Source organism: Heteronotia binoei, chromosome 6, assembly GCF_032191835.1.
Source record: "Heteronotia binoei isolate CCM8104 ecotype False Entrance Well chromosome 6, APGP_CSIRO_Hbin_v1, whole genome shotgun sequence".
In the NCBI taxonomy this organism is placed as follows: Eukaryota; Metazoa; Chordata; class Lepidosauria; order Squamata; family Gekkonidae; genus Heteronotia; species Heteronotia binoei.
Genome location: NC_083228.1, coordinates 108,153,281 through 108,174,867, shown reverse-complemented (window position 1 = coordinate 108,174,867; position 21,587 = coordinate 108,153,281). Strand labels below are relative to the sequence as shown.

Sequence of the window (21,587 nt, the reverse complement as noted above, 5' to 3'; positions counted from 1 at the left end):
ATAGTACGGTAATAGCCTCTTATTCATCACTTGGTAGGAAGTCTGCAACATTCTACAAGGTTACAGGCACACTGTGATAAGAACAGGGTAAATAGTCTGTATTCACCCAAGTCATTCTCTCTGGGTGGTCTACTTTGTGCTGTAATTGCCCAGCATCTACAAGACCAGTATTCCCTCTAAGCTGAGTTTGTGTGAGCTAGCTCACAGATTTTTAGCCTCCTGCTCACACATTTTATAAATATATGGAGCAGAGGCTATTAGCCACAGCATATTGTTGGAACTGTCTGGGGCAGTGATGCTCTGTATTCTTGGTGCTTGGGGGGTGGGGTGGCAAAGTGGAAGGGCTTCTAGCCCCATGTGAATCTCCTGATGGCACTTGGGGGGGGGGGGTTTGTCACCGTGTGACACAAAGTGTTGGACTGGATGGGCCATTGGCCTGATCCAACATGGCTTCTCTTATGTTCTTATTTTGGTCTTAGCTCAGGAAGGATGACCCCAGAGCACACTAATTGATGCAGCAGCTCACAACTTGAATGCCAGTTGCTCACAAAATAGAATTTTTGCTCACAGGACTCTGCAACTTAGAGGGAACATTGTACAAGACATGTCTTTCTTGCAGCTTCACTTCTTAAGATGTACTTTCACACATTCTCCAGGAGTTATAGTTCTAGCAGGAGAATTTAACCACATGCTTTATTTAATATTGATTTTGCGAACAATATATATCTATGGCAGCTTCTGTTTCTTCTGCTTCGGTGCTATGCTACAAATAAGTAGATTGATTGGAACCAACACAAGACCTAGCTCTGTTGTCTTAATCATTTGGTTATAGTCATTTTTGTTGACCAATAAACTGAACTGTCTCATTAATAAGTATGTAGAAGGCAGAATTCCAGAAGCTGTAATTTTTGTTGTCTTTGAAGCACTTTAATATGACAATCTTCAGCTGCCAACGTTCATTAAATGACCTTGATTTATTGTTACTTCATAGGCACTACACCAGTAATCTTTACAGTTATCCTGCCCAGTATCCCATTAATGTTATTTCCATATTGTGGAATTGGAGGATTGCCTGAGACCACAAACTGTGTTCATAGCTGATCTATTGTGCGAGCCAGAGATTTTCACAACTTGCAGTTCAGATTCTTCACCATTATGCAACATAAAGTAGACTTCTCATGTTGGAATATATTTGGATTATGAAAACACAGCTGGACTGAAATGGGCATACATAGGCTTCTGGATGCCTGGGTGGGCTATCCTTGCCTTGTGGCGTTATGACAGTAATTTTGACTGAAGCTGTACAGATGCATGCAGACCCATTTTTGAAGCAATTATAGCTTTAAATTAACATCAGTTCTATTTCTCTACCATGGTTGAAAAGATACTTTCAAAGTAGTAGTGCAAAGCATTTGTTCATTGTGGGATTGTTCTGTTCAGAACATTTCAGAAAAAGTCTTTAGGTTGATGCTCAGATTTTATTAAAAGATGCATTCAGTGTTAAATGTCAGAGTTTCTTTTGCTACTCAGTTAAATGGCAACCATATAAAAATGTTTCTGAGGGACAGCTGGGAAAGCATAGCCACATCAAAAACAAGGTTTCAAGGGACTTTCACCAGTTGTTATTTCTGCTAAGTATTTTGGGTCAAGAGAAAGAGGACCCATAGATTTGTTTTTACTACAATTGAGTGCATTTCTTCCAGTTAAACTAATATTGATCTGCTTTTATGGGATCGTGGACTGCGGTGGTACACTAAATATATAGGTGAGCTGCAACTTGGGCAGGTGTTAAATCAGTTATAACAGACTTGTGATAACATAAAGTGTTGTTGTCAGGAACTGGATCCAGTATTGGGGCAGGTCTAGAGGACTCAATGTTTTTATTATCAGAATTAGAGGACTCAATGTTTTTTTAATATCAGAATCAGGGAAGAAAGTTATCCAAATGTCATAATCAAAGATAAAGTTCTCTTCACCCATGTCCCAAGCTGTGTGGGAACCACTTTCATGCACCTGCATTATATTTGCAAATTTCCCGTTCATATCATGAGGGCTGATTGTTTGAATCTCCTCCCCCACCCCACACACACACCACAGCTGCATGACCTAACAACACAAGTAAGTAGTTCATATGTGGATCATATCTGTGTGAAAAGGGTCTAACTTAGGGTTCAAACAGATGAGACAAAGATCACGCCTCTTCTTCCATCCATAAAATGCAAATTGCAAGCTCAATTTGCCTTGGGATAATGCAGTAAGGAAAAGAGTTGGTTTAATCTTTCAACTTCTGCTTGGTTTTGTAGTAAATACTCTGCATGCTAGAAGGAAAGAGTTAAGAGAATTCTCTCTCAGGTACATTTGACAGTTGGCCCTACCCTCTCATCTTTGGCCATTGCTTGCCTTCTTATATAGGACCTCTCTGTCTAATCTGGGTTCGGAGCTGTAGCAAATTAACCCTTTTGAAGTTAATCTGTTCACATAAATTAAATGTACCTATATGACTATATCATGTAAAATATGCTTCTGTTTTTGTAGGTAAAATTTATTTCTTGTTAACATTGAAAGTCACATCATCTTTGTAATTTGTTTGAACAGCATTTCCCCCTTAACTGGGTCATGTGGAGGATCGGGAATACTGCATAAAGCTTCTGTGCTTCTAAGTCAATGATTTTTTATTATTTTTTTACATTTAACCCAAAACAAACTGAATTCATGACTTTATTATTAGCATTTTAAAGGGGGGGAAAAGTGTTCTAAGGATATCTCTTTAAAACGTTATTGCTGCTGCCAAGACACTGGCAGTTCTGTTGCTGCCTCCTGATACCCATCAGAGTGCTGCTGCCTTGTCCTCCTCCAGCAATGCTCATGGATGGGGGCTGGGATATTTCTTGTGACTCACCCCAAGAGCCACTGCTGCATGATAATGGACTGTATGCATTATACATGACATGTACTCAACTATGCCCATTTCTAGATAAGTAGATGAGGATGGGATATAGTCCACGCAAGTTCTCATTATGCCCCCAAAACGGTATCAACCAGGGCTTTTTTTGTAGAAGGAACTCCTTTGCATATTAGGCTACACACCCCTGATGTAGCCAATCCTCCGAGAGCATACAGTAGGCCCTGGAAGAAAAGCCCTGGAAACTCTTTGAGAATTGGCTACATTGGGGTCTGTAGCCTAATATGCAAAGCAGTTCCTACTACAAAAAAAGCCCTGGCTAACTTACATTCCATTGCAACTCAACAGATTCCTGATTTATGCTTCTGTAATTATCAACCCCCTATATCAGGGGTGGGGAACAGTGGCTCTCCGGATGTTTTTTGCCTACAACTCCCATCAGCCCCAGCCATTGGCCATGCTGGCTGGGGCTGATGGGAGTTGTAGGCAAAAAACATCTGGAGAGCCACTGTTCCCCACCTCTGCTCTATATCTTTACCAGCGTGAAGCTTCAAGGAGAAACAAGATGGCTGACTGGGTTTGAGTGGCATACAGGGCTCTGAAGACACCTGGTTTCTGCAGAAGGCAATCAAGCCTCAACAAAATAGTCAGAAAGCAGTAGATAAAAATTAACCATAGAAGAAAGAAGGCAGGAGAGGAAAAGAGAATTCCTTTAGGAAATGTGTGTGAATACATCATCATGGAGCAGAAGCGAGGATATGACTGCTGATATATTTCACTGCCAGCATCGTCTCCTTGCAGGTTGGCCTTATTTTTGATTCAGGGAGCAGAAAGCCATAGCGACCATGGTCCCTAAGCTCAAAGACATAGGCATACTTAATGCCCGCATCGTAAGCCCAATCAAGGGAAGCACCAGAGGCAAGGTCTGCAAAACAGGGAAGACAATGGCTGTGTTAAAGAAAATGGTACATGGTAAAAATAGAAGACCTGCTGTGATAGGCTGCTACTGCAGACAACAGATAATTATTGGTTATGGGAATGGAAGAACAACAATTGCTTTGGCACTTAAACTATAATAACAATTTCCCACTAGCCTTATACCGCTTTCATGCTTCTCTTCTCTGAGGGGCTTCTGTTGGATTTCACACTATCTGCCCCGGGGCTGCAACTAGCTTCGCCTTTTTCACATGGCAAACAGAAACTGGGTTTTAGAGGATCTTGTTTGCTGCGCGAAAAAGGTGGAGCGAGTTGTAGCCCTGGGGCAGATAGTGTGAAATCCAACAGAAGCCCCACAGAGAAGAAGAGAGTGAGAGCGAAGTAAGGCTAGTGCAAAATCAGTCTAAGTGACCCTCCCAAATGTATCACATGGTCCAGACAAAATACTTGGAAAGGATACATGAGGCAATCACTTAGTTTTGTCTAGCTTAATTTGTGGCCAAGCTTACTTCAGAAGCTCCTTCAGGTCATACTAACAAACATGCTGAAATGGAAAGCCACTTTTCTCTTGCAAAGTTACAATAAAGAAACTGTTGAAATTGCAGTTTGATACTACAGTCATCAACAAATCTTTTCCTTTGGTTAAGGAGAAGGACCAGTTGTGGTGGTGACTGACATAGGAAAGTTGAGTTCTCCTTATGTCTAGTTAATTCAGTACTCTGACTGATGGAAGCAAGCACATTAAATGATCCTCACATTTTCTGAAATTTAGACACCTTAGATTGAGCACTGGTCTCAGTGGTGATGGTCTTTCCTGTCATCCACTTCAGCACAATGAGCTTTCTGTTCTCTAGTATAAAGCAAACATGTGAAGTGGTTCATTGCACAGTGAGTTCCTGTTCCTCGTTGACTGTGGCTACTGGAAGGATTGGGAAGCTATGCCACATGGTTTTCTTTGTTGGTGGTGGCACTTCACAGGGAAGCAGCTGGGAATCAGGAAAAAGTAACATCTTCTAGACTAACTTTAAGGTAGCAGATGAGCCAGATGTAACCATGGTTAGGAAAATGATGGTGTAGTGTTATGGATAAGAATGCAAATGGGTACATCTCCACTTTAATTTGCATCAGGTATCCATTTATGTCAGAGAAGAACTATAGAGCAGTGATAGAGCCAGATTCCGTCTCCAGTGCTCCCAGTTTAAGAATCTCAGGGCGTTGGATTGGGGAAAACCTCAGCCCAAAACCTTGGAGAGATGCTCCATAGAAAACAATATACAGCTAGATGGATCAATAGTCTGATTGTATAAAGTAGCTTTATAAGTGACAATCTGACTTTTTGGAGGTAAGCTACAACTAGTATTGAAAGATCAATGTCTAAAGGAAAATTGTGGAATTGCATCCCCCCCCCCCCCTTTCAGGCAATATCCTCAGGTGAATTCAGAAATTCCTGCTGAGGCAAAACATTTGAGGGATTTCAAAGGAGACAAAAAAGATCAAATTGATATGAATTAAAGATTAATTACATAGTGACAGCTGCCCATTCTCAGGTTGCCACTGAGTTTTACTTGAAGTGAAGTGTCAAAGCAGGTTTACTTCTTGAGCAAAACATCCATGCAATTTTGAGGAACATAAAAGGAAGATTGGATAAGATTAAAAAGTCCTTCATTGGTGGATACGTTCTGTATATCTCTAGGTAATTGAAACATACTTACATATTGTTTCCGCTATTGGGCCATATGTGTATTTTGTACCATAGAGAGTAGATAAAGCAGCCACTGCTCCCTTTGCCACTTTATTCTGTATATAAAAAAGCGATAATTTACTTCCCAAAGCCCTTAAATCCATGTGCATTCAGTGATATTTCAATTTCAGCTTATACCCCTAAAACAACATCTTCTGCAGGTAAAACGGTGTAAAATATACGTATCTAAATTCTTGAATACATCATATTATGCATTATATATGTGTGTGTTTCATTATTTACTGAACAAATGTGCTTAGGACACCAGCAAAAATTAAGCAACACTCCCAGTCCCTCAGGCATTGTTCCTTTGGAAGTGTTCATCACATTCTGCTGTAAGCTGACTGATGCATTTTAGACTGGAGTTTGCTACTTTCACAAGGATGGTTATGTTTCGTCCCAGTGACTGCGAGCAGCTGGCTTCACTGTGTGTCTTTGAGGCTTATTTGCATTTGATCTTTGCTTATGGGCACTGGGCAATAGGGCATGTCTGTTCTTATAGGCAAATGATTATGCTTTTCAGTCATGCCTTCTGCTTTTTTGCTACATGTGAACACTGTGGACCAATCCAAAGGAATCCCATGTCCTGGATCAGAAATGTACAATATGGTTATTCTGGCTGTTCTGTTTTAAAATGTGAGTCTGATCATCATTGGGGTATCTTAGTGCCTCCGGCTATGTTTGCAATAGTCTCCAAGTCTAAGTTTCTTTACACTTTGATAGTCTCTCACCAGACAGTGAGTGGAGAATGCTACTTGTTGGCATCTGGTTGTATTGGATATGAGAACAATTCAAATTGGTTTCTATAAAGAAAAAGCATCCCATTTTAAATGCAAGCAGCAAAATGATTGCCAAAGTGCAGACTGTTCAAAAGTTAGAATATGCACTCTGCTGGGAAGCTGGAGTGATGACTTTTATAACACTGTCTCTTCCAGAGTTCTCAATTTTATTTTGATGGCAGCCGGGCAACACAAATCAATGGGTGTGGTCTTTCAGTTTCATGCTTTGTGGGTTAAAGTACAGGATACACACACACATGGGTTGTGTGTGTGTATGTATATATAAGGATCTAGCTTTTAAAAAATGTAATGTGGAGACAGGAGCCCAAATTTAGGAACCTGCATTTCTCTGTGTACACAAGGGGGCAGCATTGTTATAGCTACATTTATCTTTAAACTTCTACAAAATTTAAAAGCTGGTTTTCCAATAGGAAAACTGTTTTCCATAATGTCTTTCTTCTATTATCAAAGCAAGGGTCAAGCTGCATTTAGGGAAAAGGACATTTACTAAGATTTGCTAATGCATTTGGAAAAAGACAAAAAAAGTAGGGTCTACCATACAGCAGTGGAATCACAATTTCCTGTTCCTGTGGGGGTTTTTTTGTTTTTTTAAATGGCAGTTTCACATGGATTGTTGAAGCAATAGCTTTATCGATGAGTCTGAATTCTGAACAGTGCAGATAAGACATCGATTCTAATTGAATTTTTTAATGCCTTGAGTCACTTTATGTCTAACTGCTTGCTACATCATCCATGGCACACCACTGGTCATACTATTTTTTTGTTTTGCAGTGCCCTCACTTTCTAGTATTTCATCATCTTTGACAATGTGGTAAGACCTAACAAGCTGAAAAGGACTGAACCCCCCCCCCCCCATAGGCTAGGGGGAGGGTTGCCAGCTCTGGTTTGGGAAATACCTGTAGATTTTGGAGGTGGAGCCTAAATAAGGTGGGGCTTGGGGGGAGGGACTTCAGTGAGGTATAAAGCCATAGACTCCACCTTCCAAAGCAACCATCTCCAGGTGAATGGATCTCTGTCACCTGGAGATCAGTTGTAATAGTGGGAAATCTCCAGCCATGATCTGGAGACTGGCAAGCCTAGCTAAGGGCCATCAACTGGCAGCCTCTAAGCCAAATCCAGTCCCCTGCATGATGCTATCTGTTGATTAGGGCAATAGGCTATGTCTGGGGATGGAATGGGATGGGACAGCTAGCTTCCCCCCCTAAATGCAATAATCATTCTTTTATGCACATTCTCAGTTTATACATTTTGTTGAATTCAGGACTATTTCCTATGATTGAATTAACCTGTTCCCAGAACAACTAGAAAGCTACATTCTTTGGGCAGCAGAGATTTGAAGACAACTGTGAAAGGACAACTAATTTGGGCACACTTAGACTGATTTCACACTCAGTTTACCCCGGGGTCACGTTCCTCTTTTCTGCGCAGCGTCCATCAGATTTCTCACTATCTGCGCTGGAGTTACAGGAAGTGTCGCGGCTTTCGCGTAGCAAATGGAAACTGGTTTTTAGCGGTTTCCGTTTGCTGCATGAGAGCCGTGACACTTCCTGTAACTCCGGCACAGATAGTGGGAAATCCAATGGACACTGCACAGAGAAGAGGAACGTGACCCCGGGGTAAGCTGAGTGTGAAATGGGTCATCCTTTCTAATTGTACACAGTATTCCTTGAAAGCAACCACAGAATAAGGATGAGTAGAGGACGAAAGTCCTCTAATTCCTAAACTAACCTGAATGCAGATCTGTTCAGAGTGAATTAGACCGATTTCCAACTCACCTTATGCTGCTCTCACATTCATCTTCTCAGTGCGGCTTCCTTCTGATTTCACACTATCTGCCCTGGGGCTGCAGCAAACATCGGTGTTTTCGCACAGCAAATAGAAACTGACTTTTAGCGGTTTCCATTTGCTGTGCAAAAATACCAACGCTTGCTGCAGCCCTGGGGCAGATAGTGTGAAATCGGAAGGAAGCCCCGCTGAGAAGACAAACGTGAGAGCAGGGTAAGGTGAGTGGGAAATTCGTCATAGTTTAACAACCCTGTAGATACAAGATATCTGACCTGATTTTTTAACACAGTTCTTACATCTCACAGGCAACAGAGAAACCTGCACAAGCGACTCAATATTTGAGAATCAGGAATAAGAAAACTATTTTTCTATTAAAGTGAATTAGCTCTTGAAACTGCATGCATTTTGCAGAGAAAATAGTTCTTATTGCAGACCTATGGAAATGAATTCCCTTTTCCACATACCAGTTCATCTTGGTTGGGTGCCTTCGTGTATGTATAGCCATATGGAAACATCAGCAACTGGGAGTAGGAATGGAAGCTTATGTAGCCTTTGAGAATGTCAAGGTTGTCCTGAATGAAGCTTGCAACAGCTTTAGTTTCTTGTTCAGATTCTGCAGAGGATCCACAGTAGATCTCTTCACAAGGCTCATCAGAAGAACCTTTTGCTGCCAGGGAAAATTTATAGACCTAATGTTAATACTGAACAAAGTTGTATTCCAAAGCACCTTTGTCAAGACAGTACTTATTCTTTAGGACTCAGGGTTGACTTGCATGGCTTGGAGTCTGCTTTTCATGGCATGATTGTAATGAATGGAGGGATACACAGGTAATTTAAAGTATCTTGGCTTAAAGTACTGGTATTCACTCCATGGTTTGCAGAGAGCCACATTCCCAATTACAATCAATCAAAAAAGCCACGGGGGGCTTGCAGTTTACCTGTTGCTTCAATGGCAGCTATTTTACTGTGAAAACCACCTGCCAACTACATACCCCACCTGGCTAGGGCCTTGTCCACTTTCCTAAAACATGGAGCAGGTGACCCATTTGGGAACAGCCACAAGTGGTGTGTCAAAGAGCCATATGTGACTCCCAAGTAGCTGAGTAAATGCAACTGCCATCCTTCCCATGAGATTTTGAGCCTTCATTGCTGCAATGGATTTGTAAGGACTATAGTTTAGCTTCTTGTCTTCCTTCCCTATATTAATTTTACAGTAGTGTGCTATGGAATATGAAGCAGGTCAAAGCTTTGCAAGAAAGCCTGACAAGGGAAGAAATAACCTTTATTGAAATTACATTAAAAACTTTCCTAAACTAGATTACTAAGGTTAGCTGTGAAAATTGAGTTTCTAGCACTGCTTTAATACTTTGTTCTGTATAAGGCATGAATGTAAGAAAACAAGAACACAGCAAGTACAAAGAAGGAAGCAGGGAGTGGCCTCAGAGAGGTTGTGGGAATAAAACAACATACTTTTACAAAAAGGCACAACATCATAAGTTGTTCAGGTGAAACTTGAAATCTGGACAAAAGTACAGTTGAGTCAATGAAAAATAATTGGAGAGGGAAAATGCTGCATTTGCCAATATCCAAAGGGATAAAAGCAAATTTCAAATTGGATTTGGGGCTTCTAACTGGGAAGATTAGAATGCCCAGAGGGAATTTGTGTCTGAAGATTCCATAGCCAGGATACTTCTGAGCAGTGAGATGCTTTCATTATCTGAAATAGGAACCACATAATACAGATGAATACCTTTATGTATATAAAAAACCCTAATCTAATTCTGTTAAGTGATTATGTAAATAGAGTGTAGGATCTTTATAGTTTCGTGTTAGGTGCAATGTTCCCTCAAAGCTGCAGAGTCTTGTGAGCAACAATTCTACTTTGTGAGCTACTGGAATTAAAGTTGTGAACTACTGCATATATTATTGTTCTCTGGGGCCATTTTTCCTGAGCTAAGACACAAATGTGTGAGCTGGAGGCTAAAAATCTGTGAGCTAGCTCACACTAACTCAGCTTAGAGGGAACACTGGTTAGATGTATTTTGCTTTGTAGCCTTGACCTGAATAGGTCAGGTTAGCCTGATCTTGTCAAAACTAAGCAAGATTGGCTCTGGCTAGTATTAGGATGGGAGACCTTCAAGGCATACCAAGGACGTGATGCAGAGGCAGGCAATGGCAAACCACCTCTGAACATCTCTTGCCTTGAAAACCTTATGGGGTCACCATAACTCACCTGTGGCTTGACAGCACTTTCCTTCACCACCACCACCTTTTTGTTTTGTATTGATTAAATCATTTCATAATTATTTCTTATACAGCACAAAAATTAATAAAACTGAATTGCATCCTTCTCCCAGTGTTATCCTTCTGAGCACCTTAGCTTAAGACCAAGCTTAAATTTAGAAGGGAAAATGTTTTGCTACAAATATAAACTCTATGCGGTTGTCCAGAGTGCTCATTAATGCCACTCAGTTAAGAAAGATTCAGATCCCTGGGTGAATGGTATACAATAAGGCCATTTAAACCGCATGTACGAAAATACTAGTGAGGATGTTCATTCTAAATAGAGAAGCTGCATTTTTCAGGGAAGAGAAGACCTCGTTGCAATGAATTCTTCATTACACAAACAGGTTGAGAATGGGTTTTGTAAATGCATCACCTGAATTCTGAGCATATGTGGGCTGCAGAGATTGTCTAAGCATTGCTGGGCCACCTGAACCTCTTAAAAGTGTGCTAACATAGACAGCTTTCGCACACAGCTTACCCCGTGGTCACGTTCCTGTTCTCTGTGCAGCGTCCGTCGGATTTCCCACTATCTGCACCGGAGTTACAGGAAGTGTTGCGGCTTTTGCATAGCAAATGTAAACCGCTAAATCCCAGTTTATGTTTGCTACGCAAAAGCCACGGCACTTCCTGTAACTCCGGTGCAGATAGTGGGAAATCCGACAGACGCTGCGCAGAGAACAGGAACGTGACCGCGGGGTAAGCTGTGTGTGAAACCGGTAATACATTATTACTTTACATTAAATCCTCTATGTGCCACTTTGCAAACTTCTCTCCCCTCCCTCCAGGGCAGAAAAGGTATTCTGGAATAAACAGTTCGAGGATGACAATTAAATGAGACACACCAGCCATGCTTTATTGCTAATGCTTTGAGTTGCTGATTACATTCCAGGCCATGTGATATTTCCTTTTGGTACAAAATATATTATACTTACTGCCCCAAGCAGCATTGAAATTCCTGTTTAAGTCTGTGCCAATGCAGTCACTATTAGAGTTATTGGAACGATTCTTTCTCCACATGCGATCCTGTAGGACAATGTGGTTGAAGTTATCTTCTCTTTTTCTACGCACTTTGACTTAATATTAATTTTAAAAAGTTTAAAGGTCTTATTCATCTGTTAGCAAAAACTCTGTACAGCTGCTGAACACTGAGTTGTAAGGATTGTTCCAATCCCACCCTGATTCCAGGCCAGGCTTGCTTCCATTTCCCTGCCCTTGAACTTACCTTGACTTTACCTGTGGGACATATGTGCAAATGACATGCATTCACAGAAACCTGAAAGAGTCAGGAATAAGAATTGCAAGGGGGGCAGTTTACATTTGTGGGTATTGCAGTATGGTTTGGGTCCAGAGAATATGGAATGAAGAACAGTTCTTTGCCAATTCACTCTATCCATTGCACCACTTTGCATCCCCTGAAAATTCATTTTTCTAAACTCCTTGAGTATATGGGAATGATGTTCAATATGAATTGGTGGAGAACTACGCATTAGGAAGGACTGACTGGCAGAAATCAGCCCCCATCCTTGCATGGGCTGTGGTGGGCAAGGGAAGCTGGCAAAGATCTGTATTCTGCAAAAGTTATTCAAGTCTGTGGCCTTCAGGATCTGGGACTATGTCAGCCTTTGGACCTTGATGCTTGGGAGAAAGCTGAGCATATAAATATTAAAAATAAATAAGTGTATGCACTGATATAGTTTAACAGTGTACATATGTTAACAGAATACATTTCAAGCCCAGTGGCACCTTTAAGACCAACACCAACAGAAGTTAATTCAAGGTATGAGTTTTCACATGCAGGCACACTTCCTCAGATACAGATCAAATACACTTTTGTTAGTCTTAAAGGTGCCACTGAAGTCAAAATTCGTTCTACTGCTTTGGACCAACACACCTGTCCACCTGGAACTATATCATGCTTGCGTTTATCTATGAAAATCAAATCCAGTCTCATTGTTTTTCCTCAACCCACCATTCCCCTTCAGAATTTTTGGGTCACATTAAATAATTTTAGTAAACCAAATTCACTAGAGAAGCTAGAAATGCAAGCAGTACTTCAGTCCATGTCCAGACATAGCCATCAACGTTCAACACAGGAAGAACATAGAAGTTCATGCTGTCCAGTAGTTTAGTCATGTCCTTGTCCTTTCCATAGGTACTGGTAGCCTATAAGAGACAAACACATTTTATACCATTTCTTTCCAAATCTGCTGATAAGCATCTATATTCTTAGAATATGTATTATTAAAATATATATTGTTGCTATACTCTGCAACTGAATAGGGTTCATTTTTGTTTTCCTATTGCCTTTCCACTGATTTACATTTATTTCTTATCTTTTCTGTAAATTGTATTTTTAAAGGCTGTATTATAAATAAATAAATATTCTTTGTCCAGCCTTGAAGGCTTTGGAATCATGAATCATGACAGATGTACAGTTCGGCAGTTATGGTTAACAACCATTTTGTGGGTTCAATTTAGAGGTGGTTGTAAAGCCCTTCTGCAATGGTTTGTTAAGATTTGAAGAAAAATAACTTGTCAATTTTTTCCTGGGTTAGGATTACTTTGACAGTCTCTTATCATTCCTCTTTAAATCCTCTGGGCTAACAAAGTCCTGCAATTTCTATGAATAGGCATCCATTGTCATGGTATATCTTCCAAGGCAACCTACTTTCCACTGATAAGTATCCATTCCTTTTGATAGTGACAGTGCTGTCCTAAACACTGTTATAGCTAAGGCTACCAATGCTGAGTTGGAAAATTTCTGGAGATTTGGCGATGGAACCTGGGGAGGGCAGGGTTCGGAGAAGAAAGGAACCTCAGCAGGGTATAACACCATGGAGCCCACCCTCCAAAGCTGCCATTTTCTCCAGGGGAACTGTCCTTCTGTAGCCTGGAGATAGTTGTAATTCCATGAGATGCTGACAATCACTGTCTTCTTAGCCCCTTGACTTCAATAGACTTAGAATGGTGCAACCCTGCTTATGATGGCACTGTTAACTTGAATCCAGTAATGTGCAATCAGAGACCTAAATAGTTCAGTACTTCTTGTGCGACATCTTGTGAAATAGCTAATGCTTTTGTCTTATACTAACCAGAAGATTGTTTGCATAATATCTTATGCAATGGTCTATTTCTACTACCAGTTCTTCTGAATTCTCAGCTTTCATTAAAAACGATCTAGCCCTTGTAAGGTGTTACTCCTTGTAAGGAGTAAGCAGGTGAGATATAGGAACATGAGGGAAGGTGACATGGTATAGCCTGATCTCATCAGGTCTTGGAAGCAAAGCAGGGTCACTATTTGGATTGTAGACCATCATGGAAGACAAAGGCAGTGGCAAACCACATCTGCTTCTCACTGGCCTTGAAAGCCCTTTCCTGGGGTTGCCATAAATTGGCTGTAATGGCACACACAAACATGCGAAAACACATATCTAGGAACAAGTAAATGTGTTAATGGAAGGTTTCATAAGAAGAGTCTGAGGTCCAATGACAGAAAGCGCTTTGTGATATTTCTACATGGTCCTACAAGAAAAGTAGTCAACTAGCCTGCCAATAGCTTCTTTTTCTTTCCTTTACAGGGCCCCTTCTGAGTTGGAATGAGTGAAATTAGGAAACCCCAATCACTACACTTCACTACAGGTGTAACAGCTTAGCTTTAAAAGCTGGTCCTTGTCGGCATTTGAGCTCAGCAGAAAACCTTTTGATATTAATTACTGCTGAGTTGAAAGGGGACATTTTGCATGAAAGCTTTTGTCAGTTGTGTAAAGTCCCCATCCATTTGGCAGCCTTTCAGAGGAGCCTGTGAACAGGCAAACGGATCTGTCTATTCAGAAGGGAGGGAAGAAAACATTGACCTTACTATTTTTTGGCTTCGTAATCAGCCAGATCTGATTAGCTGTGTGGAACTGTGATGGCGCCACACTGATTTATGTGATCTCTGATTAACTGGGATCATCTCAGAAGAAAAGGCAGCTCCAGATTCAAATGAAAAATGATTGGGAAACAGTCTGTGGATAGCAGTGAACAAAGTAAGTGAGTGGTTTTTGGAGAACATATCACCAGTCCAAAAGGGTGCTATCTGTCCTTTAGTTTGATCTTCAGTTATATCAGATGATGTTATGTATTTACAAGATTTATATCCCACCTCGCAGCCCTCTTGGGGTCACCAGAGTTGACAACTAAAAACAGAGGAGTATAAATATACATAATAAAACCAGTTAAGAGCAACTAAACCCACACACACCCTATAGAACATGCAAACATCAATTAAAAACAGAGGTCAAAAAGGAGGGATTATAAAGAGAATGTCAAAGGAAACAAAAAAATCATCCACTGGCAGAAAGCAGTGATAGAACGGGACTGACAAAGGTCCTTCAGGAGGGTGTTCCACAATCTTGGTGCCATGAGTGAGAAGGTGCTCTCTAGAGCTGCTACCATCTAACCTCAGAAGCTGCAGGTGCAAGAAGCAGGGCCTCAGAAAATTACCACAGTGGTTGGGTAGGTTCTTAAGGGAGCAGGGGATCCTTAAGGACCTATTTAGCTCCAGACAATGAGAAGCTTTGACTGCCCATTTCTCACTATTATACCTTGGTTAAAGAGACATGACATTTTTTCCGCTGGCCGGTTGACAACCTAAGAATTTATAGTGCAGCAGAAATCTTTATATATAAAAGACACCTAATATTGGGTGAGTGAGTTGCAGAGAAGATTGACAAGAGAGCATTTGCATACATATAACCAACCTGTTTCACAAACCATTGGCAGAAAGCTGGTGAGATCCACTCTCGTGCATGAATGCCACATTCCATGAAGATGGCCTTCTTTCTGCCAGTCTCCTTCCCAACCTATTTCCACAAAACATTTGCTTTTTAGACATTTTTATTATATTCACTACGCACAAGGATAACTTTTTAATGTTCATGAAGGACATGATGGACATGATGACTTCAGAAGGTGTCACTTTTTGGCCCAAATGGAAGGACTGGGTTACCTATGGACACTGTAAGCAACTAGCTGGTGTACTTGGAGAGTATCTGTAAATTATTGTTCCAATAATACATCCCTTGTATTTCAGTACAGATTTATTTTTATTCATTTATTTTAAATACCTGTATCTCACCTCTCCATACATATATCTACAAAGTAGACATAAATATAAGGTATAGATTTAATCATCCTAACTGTATCCATCACAAGAAGATAATATGGAAGTTTCTTAAACTACTTCCTTGATGTAAGTGGGCTAATTTTTAAAGTATTTGACTTCATACCTTAAGAAGATACATGGGTCGCCCTTCATAGGTCTTTCCAATCTGGATTTGGGAGACCATTTTGGGATTATTTCTAGTAATTCTTTCAGTCCATGCAACAATCTAGAGGTTGTCGAATAATAGTAAAGAATTCATGGTTGAGGTATTTGAAATAATTAAATGTAATTTAAGCAATGTTTCTATTGCTTGTATGCAATGAAAAACTAACAAAACAACCCAACTGCACTGCCTTACCTTATCCCAGTCATTGTATTTTAGGTAGCTGTGCTTCTTGTGGAAATAACTCCCTCCATCAAATTGTTTTTCAATCTCTTCTTGTAGATTGTGGAATAAAATTCTGTTACAAGGAGAAAAACACACAGAATGTTTAGATCCTTCCAATTGTCCTTCAGGACTTATATACTTCATGAATCATTGACTTCATCATAAAGCAAAGAGTAAGTACGCATGATGTTAATGAAATGAGAACTAGTGTGGGGTAGTGGTTAGAGGGCTGGACTGGGATCTGAGAGTAGAGTTGGAAGTCCAGTTTGGGAAATTCCTGGGGATCTGGGGGTGGTGTAGGGGATGCAAAGTTTTGGGAAGGGGAGGGAGCTCAGTGAGGTTGTGATGTTACTCTAGGACTTTTGTTTCTCCCAGATTATATGGTATATCATATACTCTGCCCTCCAAAGCTGACATCCTTCAGGGGAACCGATCTCTGTAGTCTCGAGACTAGTTATAATTCTGAGAGAACTCTGGGCCTCACTTTAAGATTGGTAACCCCATCTGGGAGACTCAAGTGCCCAGGCTGCCATAAAATCACTTGGTGATTTGGGGCCACACACCATTTCTCAGACTAAACTACCATTTAAAATTGTTATGAAAACAAAATAAGGGCAGGGTGGGAAGAGAATGATCTATGCTATGTGAAGCTCCTTGGAGGAAGCATGGAATAAAAGATTTACACCTGTTCATATTCAGATAGTCAGAACTGTGCATATCCATTCCTTACTGTCCTGTCTTTCCTTGCCCTGCCTTCCCCCTGTGGTCTCCCACTTGAGGGCAGGACTCTTCTGTTTTGCCCTCATATCTCTATAAAGCATTATGGATAGTGATGGTATAAAAGAAAGAAATATGTGGATTATTTATGGTTTGCAAATTTTATGACAAATTCTAGAATGATGAGAATGTCACAGCATCCTTGTATCCCTGCACAATCCCATATATGATAACTGATTTACAGGCCATCTGAAGAGCCAGCATAGTGTAGTGGTTAGAGTGCTGAACTAGGATATGAGAGACTCGGTTTTGAATCCCACTTGCTTTCTGGGTGACCTTGGACCAGTGACATTTTCTCAGCCTACGCAACCTCAGAAGGTTGTTAAAGGGTTGCCAGGGACTTCCTGGCAACTGGCAGGGGAGGACTGAAAGACCTAGGCTTCATCGCAAAGGAAGTGACATCATTATGCCAGTGACATCTGGGTTGTGTTCTGGTATTGGGCAAAAGCTCTGTGGTAAAACTGGCTTCTACCGTAGAGTTTTTGCTCAAATACCAGTTTGTTATTTTCATTCAATATTATATTTTGTGGGTTTTGAAACAGCTGCATTCTAACATACAATTTGGCATGTTTTGGAAAAATAATGGCCAGAAGGGGGTGCAGGAGAGAATTTGCAAAACTTAAAACAAATCTGATCTTAGACAATGAGGCTGTATAATGATGAGCATATATTAAAAAAAAAAGATGAAATCATTTGTTTAATATAGCGGCAACTTACATTTTTCTAAGTCTGCATGACACAACTGTGACTGATTTCGCACTAGGCTTGTTCCAGATGGAGATCCCTTTTGCTCCTGGCGCTTCTCTTGGTTTTCACACAAGCTGCCCCAGAGCTGCGAATTGGTATGTCGCTTTTCCGCAGCAAGCAAGATCCTCTTACAAGCATTTTCTGCTTGCCATGGAAAAGCAGTGTGCCAACTCGCAGTTCCAGGGCAGCTTGCGCAAAAACAGAGACCAATTTCACACAAGGCTTGTTTCAGGTGGAGAGCCCTTTTGCTCCCGGGGCTTTTGCTTCAAGTTGCCCCGGAGCTGTGAGTTGGCGTGGCACTCTTCCACAGCAAGCAGCATCCTCTTCCAAGCAGTTTCTGCTTGCCACAGGAGAATGGCGAGCCAATTCACAGCTCTGGGGCAACTTGTGTGAAAATGGAGACCAGCGCTGGGATCGAAAGGGCTCTCCACTCAGAACAAGCCCTAGTGCAAAACTGGTCCAAGAGAAGCACCAGGGACAAAAGGGCTCTCCACCTAGAACAAGCCCTAGTGTGAAATTGGTCTATATCTTCCTAACAGAAATTGAGACCGATTTCCCACTCACCTTACGCCGCTCTCATGATTGTCTTTTCAGTGCAGCTTCCTTCCAATTTCACACTATCTGCCCCGAGGCTGCAGCAAGTGTCAGCATTTTCACACAGCAAACAGAAACTGGTTTTAGCAGCAAACAGAAACTGGTTTTAGCAGTTTCTGTTTGCTGCGTGAAAATGCCTATGCTTTTTGCCCCTGGTGCTTCTCTTGGACTGATCGTGGCTTCCAATGTCCACCATGGCCAAGCCTGGTGGCAGCTCCTGAGCTCTACCACAGCCAGGCTTCAATGTTACAGCAGCTGCCACTAGGCTCTGCTACCATTGAAGCCACAGGAGCAGCTGGGGCCCTCAAATTTGACTGTATTGTCTGTGCATGCTGCTCCATTATTTTGGGAGGATCTACCGCTGTGCATTTTTTAAAATTTAAGATTTTTCTGCAGACTTGGGGGTCTCCCAAATTTGTAGAAAAATCTGTTGTGGGTGTGGCCCTGATCTGCCAATTTAGATATCCACAGAGTGGGCACACTTGGAAAACAGTATATAGATGTTTTTGTTTTATTTACTGGAGAGCTCCCTTCCAGAGAAGAATGCCTGTCTCAGTTTAATGCAGTTTGGATGTCATTCACATATTGAATTAAACTGCCACTACTTTCTCTCCAAATAGCTTGTGTAGATCATTATAACCCAGGGAATCCACAATGCTCCTGAGCCTCCATTAGGTTATAAAATATCACTTACTTATACGGTAGCTCATTCTGCTCCAGCTTCATCTGAACATAGCTTGCCAGATATGAACTGACTTGGAAATCCACGTCTGTCCCAATGACAATGTGATGAACTGAATCGGGATGCCAGAAGTCAAGCTGAGCAGAAAAATGTGGATAGGCTGTCATTAAGCATGGGTGAGTTTATGTCGATGGAATGGTAGAGAGACTTATTTCCAACCACTGGAGAGAGAACTGTTTTCCCTCTCCCGCACAAATGTATCAATTGTCTCCTTTCCTCCCCTAGGTGTGCAAGAACAGGAAACTTACAGCAAATGTGATGCCTATAGAAGAAAAGCAATGCTGATGGAAAATCTGTGGCCACTGCTGTCTAATAATAAGGCAGAGTAAATTAGGTAGGAAGGATTGTTTCTTAATGTCCCCCTCCTTTTTGTACATTGTGTCTTAGTGATTGTTGATTGTACTTTTTCTCTCATCTTCACAGATATAAGAATCTTCCCAAACATTATTCTCCAGACTTCTTGAGATACAAGAACAAGACAGGCAGTGTGACATAGAGGACAGAGTGCCAATTCTGAAAGACCTAACTTTAGCCCCCTTCTCAGCCATGGTGCTCATTAGCTTGGGCTAGTTGCTGTGTACCAGCCTAGACTACCTCACAACATTGTTTGTTGTAAGGACTATATGGAAGAGTGCAAAACCAGATAGTCTGTTTCATAGTCCTTGGAGGAATGGTGAGATAATATATACATTCTGATTTCAAGAAACTGTCTATATATATTTCAAGAAACTGTCAGATAATATTTGATATCAATATTGACATCTAACAGCATTTCATGGCCAAAATGCCTCAGTATTTTGTATTTGAATGTATTTGCAAAAGTATTAGTACTTTACAGCTGGCAATTCATGACTTCCTAGTTGGTAATTGCCAGTACTGAAGCAGTGAGGAGAAAAGGGGGCCACACCAAAGCAAAACAAAAGAAATTGGCGCAGAGGGCAATAGAATCTTTAATAACTGCACAACCCCTATGTGTTTTGCATGCAACTTTGTTGGAGGAATCTTTCAGATTCTTTTTGGTTCCATTCTCATACATAAACACTTTGAACAAAGAATCTGAAAGATTCCCCCTGACGAAGCTGCATGCGAAACACATAGGGGCTGTACAATTATTAAAGATTCTGTTACCCTCTACACCAATTTGTTTGAATACTGAAGCAGCCAAGAAATGTCAAGGAGTCTGATGGATTTGTGGAGATAGAATCTCACAACTCAAAAGCAAGTTTGAATGACAAACTGAATCTACACATTCCAACTTTGAGTGGTAAAAATTGTTTTGGCCATATGGAGTTCTTTGTTCCTCTTGCTGTGAGGAGATTCTGTAAGCTAAACCACTGTAAACATCTCTTCAAACATTCCCATATCTTGAAATGATATTATTATTCACTGTATCTATTATAAACAAGCTTGTATTTCTGAAATTAAAAGTGATTGCAAAAAAACTCTGTGGGGGGAGGAGAAGGAAGAACAGAAAAATGAAAATATAGTACACATATAGAATAATCTTACCTGTACAGCAGAAGCCAGTTCCTTCAGAAGGTTCACTTGAGTATCATTCTGAAGTGCCACACGAAACACTTTTTCACTTCAATAATCAAACAGGAAGAATTACTTGATTATAGTAAGGCGTATTCTGGCATTTCCCTCCCCAACCCTTACATTTTTTAAAAATCCAACCTCCATTTCTTTGAAGTAAAGCAGTTTGAATTGTGGTGTTGTGGATCACCCCATTCATTTCAGGAGAACTGACAAGTGGATTGTACACTTGTGTTTAAGTACAATAAGGCCCCAAACCCAAAAACCTGCTCTGTGGCAACTTTTCTTTTTTGCCAACAGTGTACTGCTCTGAGAACTATCTACCTGTCAAAGCGACGAGTGAGAGAAACAGCCTGAGGCCTCACAAGGAGCCCTAAAAATAAAACCATAAACATCATGATTCTGCTTTGGACATAACCCCTCATCTCTATCATTTATATACCCACCTTTCATACACTACTGTCACCCAGCTGACTTCCTCTTGTGTTTTCATTGGATACTGTCTTTATTTATTTATTTTTTTAAAAAAACCTTAACTGAATTTTCAGTTCTACAAGAACCTCAGGACTGCAAAATATGATAATAAAGATAACCTAAAGGGGACAGAAACTTGCATAGGCTAGACATCATCTGGAAAAGATGAATGAGATAAGCAACTCTATAGAATGCTTAAGTGCTTAAACAAATAACAGAATTGGTGTCATAATCAGACAGGGCTATTCATTCAGCAAAAGATCTGAGCACCAACATCTGAGGTTCTGATGCCTTTATTCTCTCTTTTTTTAAAATCACCATTATGTTGTATCAGATTGGCAGCAAAATCCACAACAACTGCTCTAAATTGATGCAGCTTTGAAAAGCACTGTGCCACTTACTAGCCAATCTGGCTAAAATATCTGTCTGGCATGAAACAAGTCAATGGGGGGTTGGGAAGGCTATATGTGTTGTAACTCCTCCTGCCATAACTGAGCAGCCTATGAGTAAATGAAGCCAGAATGGTTGCCTGGTTCCTTCTAAATGAGCAAAAGAAACAGGAGAGATATAAACAGTAGAGGATGTCCAAAGAGAGTAAAAAGAACCTCTGAAAGTAATAAGGAAGGTGTAGATCCATGTGCTACTAGATTATCCACTTCTGTTAGTAAGAAATTTGTTTCTTAAGACATACATTGCAAAACTGCAGCCTTAAGGGGTGGCAACCCTTGAGAAC

At 40.8% G+C, this 21,587-nt stretch overlaps 2 protein-coding genes across 3 annotated transcripts in view; both read right to left on the bottom strand.

The window, feature by feature from the left end:
- GYG1 (glycogenin 1) overlaps positions 1-21,587 on the bottom strand; it is a 571,889-nt gene that overhangs the window by 98,728 nt on the left and 451,574 nt on the right. The window lies entirely within an intron of this gene.
- LOC132574126 (mast cell carboxypeptidase A-like) lies at positions 3,479-20,792 on the bottom strand. Its single transcript, XM_060242321.1, has 11 exons — positions 20,705-20,792; positions 20,354-20,429; positions 18,797-18,921; positions 15,955-16,057; positions 15,721-15,822; positions 15,193-15,294; positions 12,503-12,613; positions 11,383-11,473; positions 8,629-8,831; positions 5,551-5,635; positions 3,479-3,827 (listed from the first exon to the last, which is right to left on the bottom strand). Exons 1-11 carry the CDS (start codon positions 20,776-20,778, stop codon positions 3,640-3,642), a joined length of 1,260 nt encoding a protein of 419 aa, XP_060098304.1. The 5' UTR covers positions 20,779-20,792; the 3' UTR covers positions 3,479-3,639.

Bases quoted from the DNA above. Each gene is read 5' to 3' on its own strand.
- LOC132574126 (XM_060242321.1), bottom strand. From the start codon at position 20,778: ATGATGTTTATGGTTTTATTTTTAGGGCTCCTTGTGAGGCCTCAGGCT. The intron at 11,474-12,502 runs GTACTGCTTGCA...ATTGTCCTACAG, and splicing joins ATGTCTGGACATGGACTGAA to GATCGCATGTGGAGAAAGAA. The intron at 5,636-8,628 runs GTATGTGGAAAA...TTTTATATACAG, and splicing joins CACCCAACCAAGATGAACTG to AATAAAGTGGCAAAGGGAGC.